The sequence below is a fragment of the Pleurodeles waltl genome, chromosome 8 (genome assembly GCF_031143425.1).
Source record: "Pleurodeles waltl isolate 20211129_DDA chromosome 8, aPleWal1.hap1.20221129, whole genome shotgun sequence".
Taxonomy (NCBI): domain Eukaryota; kingdom Metazoa; phylum Chordata; class Amphibia; order Caudata; family Salamandridae; genus Pleurodeles; species Pleurodeles waltl.
In genome coordinates, this window is record NC_090447.1 from 853,333,528 (window position 1) to 853,348,383 (window position 14,856).

The window sequence follows — 14,856 nt, forward strand, 5'->3', positions numbered from 1 at the left end:
TGCGGACATTAGTGTTGAGCAACTTCATGGCACAAGCCAAGCCAAGGGTCTGGATTGGCTCTAAGAGCCCACGTTCGAGCCGAGCACAGAAAAAAAATCAGAATGGGAGCCCTGAAAATGCAACTCACAGCTACCAGTTAGCACAGCCCTCCCTATGGGCAATTGGTTTGGGTGTCCATGATGATGTGCTAAAAAGCAGGGCCTTCCTTCTTGTGGTGATTGTTTTTACAGTTTTAGCACAGTGTTGCTTTTAACAGCCTCTGAAACCCAACATTCTGTTACAACTTTATAAAACACCACTATGGGTGCACTTTCTTTTACACAGACATGCTTAAATGTAGTGGGTTTGTGGTGATATGTTTAGAGTTTTAGCCTAGCTGCTTTTCACAGCCACATTTCTTTTTTTCTTTCTTTTTTGCAGTTATACAAGGCACAAACGTGACCTGAATTTATTGGAACGCTCTATATGAGCAGCAGTAACATTACACAAGGTCTCATTTATTCAGGCATGGAAAGATTAGGGCCAGATGTACTACCATCTTGTATTGCAACTCGCAATTTATGAAATCTTGCGAGTCGCAATACAAGATGTACAGCAGTGTCCTCTACACTGTTAGAGATTTGCTGTTTGTCGCTAAGGGACATGCCTCATCAATATATATGAGGCAGGTTGCAATTTGAGGCTACAATCACAGGCATGGTGGTCTGCTGGGGTCAACAGACCACCATGTCTGTGGTTGCTTTTTTAATAAAGCATTTTTACTTTTGTAATGCAGCCCGTTTTAATTAAAGGAAAATTGGATGCATTACAAAAAGGAAACTGAAAAGCTTTCTTTTAATTTTTGAAGAGTAGGCAGTGGTCCCTGGGACCATTTCCTGTTCTCAAAAATGTTTTCACCCCCATTCGCAAAAGGGAAGGGGTCCCTTGGGCACCCCTTCCCATTTGCAAATTGTTGATCACCACCTTGAAGTTGGTGGTAATTGCGATTGTTTTACAACCGCATTCCTAGTCGCAAAAAAATTATACATGTGCCTGCAAGCCTTCCTAATAGCGAGTTGCAAACCCATTTTGCGAGTTGGTAATAGGTTACCAACTTGCAAATTGGGGATGGTACATGGCAAACTGCCTTTTACTGGACAAGTAAAAGGACTTCATACATCTGGCCCTAATTGATTTGCCTAGAGTCACAGGGTGTTGATGGGATGGGGAGACTGTAACCTGGTTGCACAGAACCAAATTCGACATTTCCATCCATAATGCCACATCCTCTGTCCACATTCTGTTACAATTTAAAAAAAACACCAACATGTGGCCCTGTCTTTTACACATAAGTGCTAAAAGGCAGTGTGGTATTGTTAGTGTTTTTAGAATTGTGACACAATGCTACTTTTCACTGCTTGTGAAAACCACCAAGCAATTACAACTTTAAACAAGCATTTGCAATGCAATAGGGTCTTGCATTTCTCTGAGTTACAGCTATTAGCAGTTGTAAACTCCCAACTAGATTTTTCTTGCCATATTGAATGGAAAAAAACAGCGCAATCGCGCTGCTACAGTTCACTCGTAGTGAAACCTATCGGCAAAAGTGCAATTATCTACATAACCGGCAAAAGTGCAATAAACTATGTAACAGGGTCGATGTTATGCAAATTGCTCAACTTATGCCAAGCGAGATTGCGCTGTGAACAAAAGATAAAAAGTACTCTACAAACCTGACGGGAAACAGCAAGCCTTGCATGTTTTCAGTACTTGGTCGCTGCGCTCGAGGAGGGCTAACCACCGGAAAAGCCATGACATATGCGTGCCTTCCACTAATGAAAGCAAGCAGATTTTAACAGGCAAGCCCACGAACCAATGAAAGACATTGACGTGACATGGACGGGGCTCCGAGCCCTTTTCTAACTCCTAAAGCATCTCGCAAGCAAAACGCATGCGCAAGCGCATGCGACGCAGGCTCGGCCCTAAAAAACACCAACACAGGTGCATTATCTATTGGTAAAAGATGCCCATAGACAATGCATCCGTGTTTGGGTTTCATGACTCAAACTGAGGGTCTGGGCTTGAATAGTGTTTTGCCCGGATCGGTTTGTGCTCGAGGGTCTATGAGGACGCCAATTCAGAGCTGTGCATCTCAGTTGAGGTTTTAAGGGCTCACCCGCCTCTAGTGAGCAGATATCATGCTACTCCCTGGGACCCCAGTGGGAGGAGCTGGGCTTGGATCGTGTTGGGCTTGAGGGTCTATGAGGACCCCCGAGCCAGAGCCAGGCATCTGGCTCGAGCTTTTAAGGGCTCTTCCACTTCTAGGGTGCTACTCCATATAAGCCCAGTGTAAGTTATTATCAGTAAGTGTATGCGCTGTAGTTACTCAAGCACGTTCCATGTTGGTGCCACGCATTTTGAAGTGTTCTATTTTCGACTATACTGGATGCAGTGACCCATCACTCACCTTCACACCTCCGCATCTGCTACCAACGACGTAAGGCGCCGCAATGTTACTATGTACATAGTTTGTGTTAGTAATTCTTCTTTCATTAATGCAAAAAAAAAAAAAAAAACAGGAGAGGCATGGATACGAAAGAGGGGTTGGGGGGTCTTCGGTGCAGAAAGCGTGCCCGAAAAAAACGCCCTTCCTTTACACGCGGCCCCCGTTTAAGACGGAGATCTAAAAGTTGTATCTAAAAGAAAACAGAAAAAATAATATCGGTATAAACATCTGCCCGAAAAATAATTTGACTTGGATGGATAGGTTTGCAAGATGTTTATTTTTTACAAAAAGGCTAGAAAACCTGTGAACTTCCAGTAGTTTTAGATAGGTGTGAAGCAGCCGTTAAATTGTCATCAGACTGTTTGACTGCTGTAGCAAGGCAATGTCAGAAAAGTGCATTTAATGATTAGTTCTCGTCTGCGACTCCAAACGGAACCGACTTTTCCTCTCGTGATTATGCTCCCGAGTTAGAAAAAATGTTCTCAGCATTGAATGCATTTGTTACCCATTGTGGCCCGAGGATATGAAAGCATTTATCAGGACTGTAACACTGAAGTCGTTTGCATATGGAATCTATCAGACAAGGAGTATAACATGGCGCACAGCAGCTTGTCACGGGCATATATGTTTTCGCTCACTCGGCATGGAATTGAATAGACAATTAAACATTTGTATTTATCCATAAAATTTCAAGCACATTTTTAATCCCATTTAATCAATTTACTGTGTGAAAACAACAAAAAAAGTTTTCTTTTAAAGTCACTTTGAACATTGTTGTTTGTTTGCACAAGAAACGACTTGCAAGAAAAACATAACAAGTTCACCCTTTAGCTATAGAGATTTCTTTTGAAATGTAATTCAAGAAAATGATAGATTAATAGGGCCAGAAACTGTAAATCTTCTTCATCTTTTTTTGTTGGCATCCTAGCTCTGTTTAGGAACTGAGCCCAGCTCCCGAGGCTCCCCCCGTTCGCATCGCTTCTATCTTACATGAAAATTAATTGCTGGTTATATTTATTGGCAATTGACCAAAGCGTGTGATCCCGGCCTGTGGGAGAGACAGCAAGACTGAGCCTTTTAGTCAACGCGACGTATCCCCGACCAAGTTACGAAGTGCTCTGGTTAGGATAGGGTTCGTGGGCGCCCTTTGCCGTGGTTTTAAAGGGTGTTGGTTGTAGACTGGTTTATATAAGAGATGCTGAGTGAATTGCGTGAGGTTTGGATCTTAACATAGCAGAGTGACGCCGTGACAGTGCTGCCTGCGCACATGCATGAAGTATTGCAGAGAATATAACAATATATGTAGTTGTGCATGCCTGATACTTAACGTCTTTTACTTTAGTATCATAAAGGAGAAACAGCTATTGACGTCGATTCCTGGGGGACCATCTCAGGCCCTGCACAGGCCCAACCCAGAAAGCACTTCTAAGCAACCCCTGGGTGAAGAGTAAACATGGTGGGAGGCACAACCCATGGAGAACAGCTACTGTGCTAACACGGATTGGGTCCCTGTCTCTATCTATGTTCTTTTGCTGCCTCATACCGGAACCAGCCGTGTGCACATCGGCTTTGTTCCTACTATATTGGAAACGGTTCAACCGAACTGCCAGGCTTGGGCTCCTCTGAATGGGAAAATAAGCAAGCCCAGACCTGTTCCAGCCTCCTTAGGCCTCTTCAGTAGAGTGTAGCTTCAGTCCTGTGTCACAGTAAACATAGGCTCCATGTCTGAGCATATGAGTCACCCATAGTAAAACAAAAAAGTGATTGGTGGGATACTTGAAATAATCTCAGCCATTGGTGATTACTCTGGACTGCATTCCTATCTATTGTTCTTTGGCCCGACATGCCACCTCAAATAGGAACCAGCTATCTGCAAATCATCCTTGGGCCTGCTTTAAGAGGAACAGTCCTGCATGAGCTGACACAGGGTCCCTTGGAAATGAGAACACAAGAAACTCTAGACCAGTTTTGAGCTAATTGGACCTTGTCAGTAGAGCCCAGCTTGGGTCCAGTGGGAACGGGACCCATGCCTGGGCATACCTGCCACAGTTAGAACATCGCACTGAGGAAGACAAAAAAGGAAATGCATAGAATGTTTGAAACATTAATCGCCACTAGTAATTACTAATCGCTGCATTTCAGTCCATTGTTCATTTCCCACCTTGCAGCCTTAGACCAGCCATGTGCAAATCTGCATTGGTCGTGCTAAAATAGAAACAGTCAAGCCCAAACTTCTATCAGTGCAATAAAAATATATGACGTCCACACCTGAGCGACCTCTGGATGCATTGTTAAGCAAAAAGACTGTATACCAACTGAGATTCCCCATAAGGGACGTAGACTTAGAACCTGGATACATTGTTAAGCAGCTAGGATATATATGTTTATACTGAAATCTGAAGCATACTGATGAGCCTGAGCTCCTAATGGGTGTGAAATAGTCTTAGTCTGACAACAACAGATGTAAAGCTGCATGCAGCATAGTTTAACTAGTGGGAGAAGACACAATGCTCTTTTTTATGTCGAGCGCGCAAGTGCTTTGACCTGTTATAAGTATTGTGGGCATTTAATCACGCCCACCTCACGCCCATTACTTTCACTCATTTGTGGGCTTGCCTTTCAAAACTCCCTTGATGTAATTGGTAATTGCTTCCTGTTTGTCCCGCAGGGGGTGGTTTTGTACCGCCTTCCAGACTTACCCTGTTACATTGATTATTACACGATTGCCAATATACTCCAGCTCCATGGCGTTCACGGCACAAACAGCACCAACAGCGCAAACTCCATCGGTGGTATTGGAGCGCTGGTCACATTGTTCACACTGTTACCTAATCAGAGTAATTTAGTTTGAATCTCCCTTTAGTGCTCCATAGCTTTCCCAAAAACACTTATTATTGATAAAAGTTTACTAAAACTTTAGAAATCGCAAAGCGGCTCTCTCGGCTCAGCGGGAGTGCCAATACTATAATATTCACTGCACTCGGGAAAACTCGACCCATAATGTATAAAACATTTTTGCCCATATCTCAGCCTGTGGTAATTCTAGGACAATGGGACCACCACCAAAACGTTTAACGTTTAGGTCATTTATGGGACTCCAAACTAGGTTAGTGGGAACCTCAAAATAATAACCCGTTCCACCATTCAGTCCCTTTTTAAGCTCTCTTATGGCAGGAACGTTTGTGTTACAACTTGAAATAGTTTGTGTTCTAAGGGCCTTAGTATTGCAGTAGGCCTGCTAGGCCTGAAAGTGCGGAAGACACTAAGCCCTCTAGTGGCTAAATATATGGTTGCACTACATTACATTGTGCTGTTCTATTTTCATATGGTTATGCTCTCTAGGGGTTAATTACATGGTTACACGACCATGTTTATTATAAATGATGTTTTTATTGTTGTGTCCTTTAAGTGCTGTTCTGAGCATTACAGTCAACATACTACAATATTTGCTGCACTCAGTTGGTCCATAATGCTTTGCAGGGCATTCTTTTACAAAACAAATGTTGCTCATAATTCATCCTGTGATGGACCTATGACAATGGGGCCACCTTCAAAACTTAATCTACTCTTTCTGTCTAGTTCATCTCTGGGTCCCCATACTAGGTTAGTGGGGACCCCAAAATAATAACCCCTCCCTCCATTCAGTAATTTTTTAACCTCTCTCATGGCTGGAACGTTTGTTTTACAGCTGAGAGTAGTTTGGGTTTTAAGGGTCTTGTTTGTAATATCATTGCAGTAGGCCTGCTAGTCCTGAAAATGTGTAATGATCTACGCCCAGTACTGGCTAAATATATGGTTACATTGCAATACTTTTAGTCATTTTCTTTTCGTGTGGATATGCCGTCTAGGGAATAACTACATGGTAAGATGACCATGTTCCTTACACATGCTATTTTCATTGTGATATCCTCTAAGGGGATGTTCTGAGCATTACAGTTTAATTCCAAGCGTTTGTTTCTAATAAAGGTTTTCATTGTGTTTATATGATAATTGTATATGTTTTATTAATCTCTCCTTATTGCAATTATGACCATGATCCAGGCCAACTTAACTTACTTATTACACTATGACTGTTTGAACACTCTTTGTATGTTTATTCCTCTCGTTACTCCTCTGTGGCTGTCTTGTTTTGGGAATTTTGTTAACCAACCAGCAACTCTGATGGTGAGGTGGTGAAAGCGGAATTCTATCGGAATTAGCATGGCAGATTTAAATTAGAATGCTTAGTGGCAACATTTTAATTTGGGACTGCAGATAGAGGAAAAAGGTAAATGGAAGTGCTTTAGAGATATGCAGGACCACTGGAATTATGTGGCAGGAAAAGAGCAAATTATGAGGCCAGGTTGACCAAACTATGTGGCAAGAAAAGTCCAGTTATGTATTTAGAATGCCAACAGCTCTAGCTCAAGGAAATGCAAGACACACTGCATTGCACATGCTTGTTTATGTTTGAGATTATTGTGCACATTGGAGACAAGCTCTACTGTGTGTGCTGACAACTTTACACCAAATTCAGTGACACGATACACATGTTCCATATGCATAGTGGCAATCACAACGGACAGCGTTTTACTGTTCCTTCTTTTTTAAGGACATCAATTGAGGGATGCATCCAGCCATCATTTATTGCAGCCTGCTATTCCATTTTATCTCTATTAAGACTCAAAACAATTAATTGTTAAATGACTCCTAAATCTAATACCCTCTGAAGATGTATACTATAGATCTGGGTTCATCAAACTGTATGGCTTGTTTTGAATATTGCAAAATCAATAAAATAAAGTTGCCAAAAATAGTTGATTTGCAAAAAAACGCTCACTAGTTGTGTACTTACTTTTTGGCAAATTGATTTTTATTTTGTGAACTGACTAATGTACTGTTAGGTCTGTTTGTAGAGTCACCCTCTACAGTGGGTTGCAATTTGACCTCCCTCATTAGTATTCTTAACGTACGTCACAAATTGCTACTCACTCAGACTAAGTGCCACAACAGGGATTGTGGCCTCTTGGGGTCAGCAGACCTTCAGGCCCGCAATCCCAGTGAAATAAAATAAGTTTTTACTTTTAAATGCAGCTTGTTCGCCTTAAAGGAAATAGGGCTATATTTAAAAAAAAAAACTTTTTTCAAAAAAAGTTTGGGAGTTGGCAGTAGTCCCATTTTTCACTTTCAGAGATGTGAAGGAGTTCTAAGGATTGGTGAATGGCGCAACGCCTCTGTTGAGGAGTTAGAAACTTATCAATAATTTTCAACCGAAACTGTGGTTCTAAACAATTGATACATAACATTCTAAATTGCAATTTGGAACAAACACCTTAAACATGCCCCATTCAAACTGTGATTCAATGTGCATCTCTGAACCCATTGTTTTGACTGAGTGACTCCCAGCATTTGCAGATGCTAAATTAAGTTATATATCTGAACCCCTATCTATTACTAAAGATAGATTTAATTTGATGAAGCACTGGTTTGGTCAGACATCTAATTTCTTATGTTCTTATGCGGGGTGTCATGCTATGAACATTTCAGTTTCGAAAAAGCAGACATTGAAGTGGTAGGTTGTGAGCAAGAAATGCCCCAAAAAAACTATTGCTTAAAACTCTGCTTCTAAAGTAACTTATTTCATTAACAGGTGCATTTGCCAAGCGTTACATAAAAAGATTTGTATATTGGTGACCCATCAATTACAGTACCTAACAGCGGCAAAACAGATCCTTATACTGAAAGAGGTAAGTGCTTTTAACACAATATCTTTAGTTTTTTACGCAGTGCATGTTATTGTTATACATCTCCCATTGGTTTGCACAATGAAAATATTTTTATAATACTTTCATGACCTGTCTATGTGACTGTGGTTTACAGTTACCAGTTATCTTACAAAAGACATACTTGAGCAATTTGGTCAGTAAATGTGCTTCTTCGCGTCAGCTTGGACAAGGGCCGTTGAGTATTAGGCCAAAATCGAAGAAAATAATTTACTGCACTTTTGTGAGTCAAAGACACTCTGTAGGATGGTCATCTTTCTTTGTTTTATCCCGCTTTTTCAGTACTTGGGCATTTCCCGGACATATGTGAATTGAGTGATTTTTCTGCTTCAATGCCTCTCCAACTATCTTGTTATCTTCAGCTATAATTCACAAAAGAAACCAAACCCAAGCTGATATTTGAGTGAAAAGCATGCTCATTTGGGTACAGACACTGCTGATTTCATGTGATTAGTACCTTTTTCTCAGGAGACACATTCATGCTGCGGGAGAGGTTATTTCTTGGCTAATGTGAGGGCAGTTTAGGTTCCATGTGGGTAGCTTTTTATGACCTTGTTTCTCCAGTTTTTGCACTTTTTACCATAAGACAAATTAGTGTCACAACAATCTTCGAAATCACATATTTTTGTTATTTTCCTAACCTCGATGACTCCTTGAATACAGTATTCATGCTCACCCGGTGCTGATGCATATACATGAGAGTGAAACATTTACATGGAGAGGGAGGGAGGAAGCTACAGAAAAGCTATATTCTCTGCTTTTCTCATGAATTGCATACTTGGGCCCTCATTATGACATTGATGGTAAATCCCACTTACCACCACGCTGACTGCCGCCAACATACCGCCGCTGCAGCAGATATCCGTTCACCATATTATGACACATACACACCAGTCCATCACTATACAGCCACATACACAATTCTACCACACCAAAGGTCAGTGATAAACTGGTGGTATCCAAACCCTTACCGTTATGCCAACAGAACTACGCCCACCACATTATGACCCACGAATCACCACGGGTGACATTCAGCGGCATTAAACCATTGGCGGTATATACTGCTGCGCTCAAAATACACACACACAAACAAAACAACACCACATTGGACAATTTGAACAACACACACCTGACACCCATACACACACCACACCCACCCACTCACACCACTGTAAAACACACACATTACCCACAATCCTTTACCATTACAAACAATTGCCACCAGAGAGAGACAGCAAGACCACAGACACAACCAGAGCCATACACTACTCACACCTATACACCACTCACGTACCCCACATCACACACCCCAACACATTATCCTACACACCCTCACCTACACACCTCACGCAACATCCATGGCACCACAAAGACACCCCCGATTTACAGAGGAGGAGCTAAGGGTCATGGTGGAGGAAATCATCAGGGTAGAGCCTCAGCTATTTGGAGCACAGGTGCAACAGATATCGATAGCTAGGAAAATGGAGCTATATCAGAGAGTCATGGACAAGGTCAACTCCGTGGGACAGCACCCCAGAACTATGGATGACATCAGGAAGAGGTGGAACGACCTACGGGGGAAGGTACGTTCCATTGCAGCAAGACACCAACTCGCTGTACAGAGGACTGGCGTAGACCCCCACCTCCTCTCCCCACAACTAACAACATGGGAGGAGCAAGTCTTGGCAATCATGCATCCTGAGGGCCTGGCCAGTCCGGAGTAGGAGGAGGACTGGACTGTGGTAAGTCAACTCTTTACTAATATCACCCCCCTACATGCATGCCATCACATACCCTCACTCCCATCACTCCACCACCTCCCACACACCCCACCATCACATCTCACTCATCCCAATGCCAAACCCTGCATGCCATACAAATGCTTGGACACAACTCACAGCTCTGCATGAACACCTATCACTAAAGCATGTACACTAGAGGCAATCAGCTAGCCCACCACATACCAGCCTACACAAGTGAAAGCTGTCAGGACAAATACATCCAAAGAGGGCAAGCCACGGATGCACAATATGTTATACACAGAAACAATAACACATCATTTACATCCCCACAGGCACCCCAGCCAATGCCACCGGAGAGGAGGTGCCAGCATTATCCAGTCCCCCAACTGAAGAGGCAGTGATGACAGCAACTCTGGTCTCCTGGATCTGAATGACCAATCTGGCCCATCAGGGACCTCTGGACAGTCGGTTTTCTAGGCCCAGTCACATACCACCACAGAGCCTCCCCCATCTGGAAACACCACCACAGCACCCACCCAGCGTACCCACACCTCTGTCCCCTGGACACATCAATCAGCAGTGTGTCCACCTCTACAGGGACTCCAGGGCAAACCTCATACCCAAGACAATCAGGGACCTGGGGCCAGTGGCAGTGTGCACATGGTTCATAGGACAAAGGCACTGGCCAACAGGGAAACTGGGACGACTGCTGTGCGCCAGGGGGAGGACAGGACCAGGGAACCCACTCTTCTGGAGGCACTTGCAGAGATCCTGGGAGCATATCAACATTCCCAGGACACGATGGGCCAGATCCTGAACAATGTGCAGGAGAACAGGCGGCTGCAGGAGGGACAGTATCAGGGGATCAGGGAGGACTTGCAGGCCGTCAACACCACTGTGGTCTCCATAGTAGGGGTGCTGGCAGACATGGCCAACATTAAAAGGGAGGCAGTCACACAACAGAGGGCCCCTGCCACTAGCCGTGCATCTGAACAGCCTTCCACCTCCGCTGCTGCTAGTGGCCAGGAGGCCCTACCACAGGACCAACAGGCCACCAGCACCCCTCCCCCTGCAGAAGGTGAACCACCCCGCAAACATTCCCTGCAATCCAGACAGAAGCCAGAGACTATTGCCAAGACCCCTGCCAGGAAATGAGACTCTCCTGATTCACCCTTGTGTCTCACCCTGTCCACCTTGAACTGCCATTGCTCCCCTTCCTATGTCCCCTTGGACAATGCACCTGTGCTACAGACTGGAACAATACCCTGGAATTTCCTCCAACATCACCCCATCCCCTTGCACTTGCCCCTCAATATCTTAGCACTTCAATAAACACCCTTGGAAAAAATAGTAGTATGGGGTATTTCAAATTCTTTACGTATGTATTCGTTTAACCAGGTTCAAACATTGTAATTCAACTGTACAGTAAATTAGCATCTGTTAATGACCTGTAGCTGGCTGCAGTGATCACACCAGGAGCTATTGTGAGGCACCAACATCTGTAAAATGAATTACCAAAGGGCACAGTAAGTGGGCATAGAAGTGGAAAATAAGAGCATTCCAGTGCCACAGAAATTCTAAATAATTACAATGAAATGTGAAGTAACACTGTCTTACCTGTGTGTCATTGGAAGTATTGTCTCATCACTGCAGTTCTGTTGTCCTCATCCTCATCCTCTGCCTCCTCATCTTCACTGTCCACAGGGTCCACTGCTGCCACACGGGCATCTCCAAACTCATCCTCCTGCAGAAAAGGCACATGGTGTCTCAGGACAAGGTTGTGCAACATACAGCATGGCACTATTATATGGCAGACCTTTTTGGGTGAATAACACAGGGATCCATCTGTTAGATAGAGGCACCGGAACCTGGCCTACAGGAGGCCAAAGGTCCTTTCTATAATCCTTGTAGTTCGTACATGTGCCTCATTGTAACGTTCTTCTGCCCTTGTCCTGGCATTCCTCACAGGGGTCAGCAGCCAAGATAGGTTGGGGTAACCAGAGTCACCTGCAAATATTGAGGGAAAACATTTAGCCACACACTATCCTATATGTCCCATACCATACCCATACACCAACATATACTGGGTGAGGACCAGGGCTCACCTATTAGCCACACCCTGTAGTTGGACCATCACATTTGAGATGCTGCTATTCCTCAGAACAAAGGCATCATGCACCGACCCAGGATACTTGGCGTGGGAGATGCACTGGTCCGCCACGCACACCATCTGTACATTCATAGAGTGGAAACTCTTACGATTTCTGAACAACTGTTCATTTTGACAGGGGGAGGACAAATGCAATATGTGTTCCATCAATCGCCCCAATTATATTGGGGATAAGTTCCATATTGCATAGAACTAGGCCTTCAATGTGGCCAAATGTTCCAACTGGGGAAATACAATGTAGCTGCACATGAGATTAATCAGGGCAGACAACACTCTGGTCAGCACGTTTGAGAACATTGTCTGTGACATTCCTACTGCCAAGCCCACTGTCACTTGGAAAGAACCAGTTGCCAAGAAATGGAGCACAGATAGAACTTGCACAAGAGGGTGAATCCCAGTGGGATGACGGATAGCAGATATGAGGTTAGGTTCCAATTGGGCACACAGCTCTGTGATTGTGGCCCTGTCCAGTCTATAGGTGAGGATGATGTGCCTGTCCTCCATTGTTGCCAACCCCACTAGGGGTCTGTACACGGGGGTATGTCTCAATCTCCTGTTCAACCGCAGCGGTAGCAATCTATGGGGCAAAAGAGTGAGGAGGCGGTCACAAACTGAACAGTAGGGCAACAACAGTACATTGCATGCTGTTAACTTGTAATGGGTCAGTGAGAATTGTCCTGTATGTCCAAATTTAAACAGTGACGCAGAAATTATCCAGGGCCTGCCCCCTCCCCCTGAAATGGCATCCGCCTGTCCTGTGTGGAGGGACAGGTGGAAGTGAGGTAATTCCGCTGACGTTGTGTGCCGTTGCGGGAGGCGATTGGGAACCGCAGTGCAACTCGTCATTGGTCATAATTGGGCCCTATGGGTTACAGTGGCCAATGGTGATGTACGCCGGCAGTGACGGTATGCACCTCTTCAGACGTGACCGCCATTTTATATCTGAATTCTCACTTGCTACCTGACCTTCAACAGGAGACGTGTTCATTTCCTCTGCAGGTCAGCGCCCATCAAAAGAAGGGTATATGGTGTGCCACCGCCAAGGACGTGCGGATCCTGGGGGTCTACGGCAGGCCGAGCACCCACTGTTTGAAATGGTGGGAGGACCAGCGACGCTGGGCACGGAAGACGGCGAAGGCCCAACTTGGGATGGCCTCCCAACGAGGAAGGGGTGCCCGTCGAACCCTGATGGCCCGCATACTGGCGGTGGCCTATTCAGAGCTGAATGTGCGCTTGAGGGCATCACAGCAGCCACAAGGGGGTGAGTACAGTGCCCATCATTACTACGAATGCCTGGTGGGGAGGTATCCGGGTGGGGGATGTGTGTAAGTGGGTGCCCCTAAACCAGGCCTGACATTGCAGCGTAGGTCCCCTGGTGGCAAGGGTTCTGAAGGGATAATTCTGCTACCTAGCCCGTAGGCATCCACTACTACTCAAGGCTGTGTCGGACCCAGGTGTGCTGGATTTGCTAGTGTGTGCCCCTCCCCAGGGCTTGGTGGCGAGCAATATCACTGGTAGTGCAATAAATAGTGCATAGGCCTGTTCCCTGTGTGTGAGAGTGCTGTGTACGTCAACGGTGGTGTTGGTGCAGCCATTGACCAAGTGTTTCCTTTCTCTCTTCCCCCCCTTTTTTGTTTTGTCACCCTGTCCTTATGTGTATTAGCATCATCTGGGGGAGGAGCAGAGGCACCGGCAATGGAGGGAGCTGCATCCCAGAGGACCCAGGAGGCGGAGTCCACCAGCAGTGAGGGCACCAGTGGGACAGAGGCCGATAGGAGCACCATGGTGGAGATTGGAGGGGACAGTTCTGACACAGATACCTCCTCCGATGGAAGCTCCCTGGTGGTGGCATACACTTCTGTGACCACCCCAGCTCCAGGTACAGCCACCACCCCCGTACCAGCACCGCCCTCCCAGCGGCCCCTCATCGCATTGCCCGTGCCTGCTCACCCAGGAGGGTGGGCATCTCCTTCGCCCAAGGCACCTCAGGCCCTGGCCCAGTGAGCCCTTCTGCCCTGAGTGAGGAGGCTATTGACCTCCTCAGATCCATCTCTGTAGGGCAGTCAACCATTGTGAATGCCATCCAGGGGCTGGCAGCCCAAATGCAACAGACTAATGCATTCCTGGAGGACATTCACACTGGCTTGGCAGCCCAACAGAGATCGATCCAGGCTCTGGCCTCCTCTCTGATGGCAGCCATTGTCCCTGTTTCCACCCTCCCCCTCCAACTTCCTCCTCCCAATCCCATTCCCCTCAACCCCAACCTATCCCAAGCACACAAGCAGACGAGCACGCACACAAGACAACACACAAGAGTGGCACAGGCAAACACAAGCACCACACTTCATTCCACAGGCACTCACACAAACACCATCCATATGCAGACATACCAAAATCCACAATTTACACTGTCCCTCTCCTCCTCCTCCTCCTCCTCCCTCCCAGTTCTGTCTACACTCACACCTGCATGCACTACACCATCATCCACCACCAGCATCACCACCACACCTAGCAGAACACACTCCTCACTGGCAGACACCTCCACAAGAGCCATGCACACGTCCCCTGTGTCTGTTCCCCCCCCAAGGTACACAAATGCAAGCACTCAGACACCCAACAGCCATCCACCTCACAACAGCATCCAGCCCAATGCACCTGCACCCAAAATCAGCAGGCGGACACCTCTTACAACCACT

The 14,856-nt window shown here is 45.6% G+C and overlaps 1 protein-coding gene across 1 annotated transcript in view; it reads left to right on the forward strand.

Moving 5' to 3' along the window:
• Positions 1 to 14,856, forward strand: part of ABCC4 (ATP binding cassette subfamily C member 4 (PEL blood group)) — a 1,378,868-nt gene that overhangs the window by 635,112 nt on the left and 728,900 nt on the right. The window contains exon 14 of the mRNA XM_069205134.1: positions 8,116 to 8,212. Within this exon, the coding sequence (XP_069061235.1) occupies positions 8,116 to 8,212 (97 nt within the window). The remainder of the gene's footprint in view (positions 1 to 8,115; positions 8,213 to 14,856) is intronic.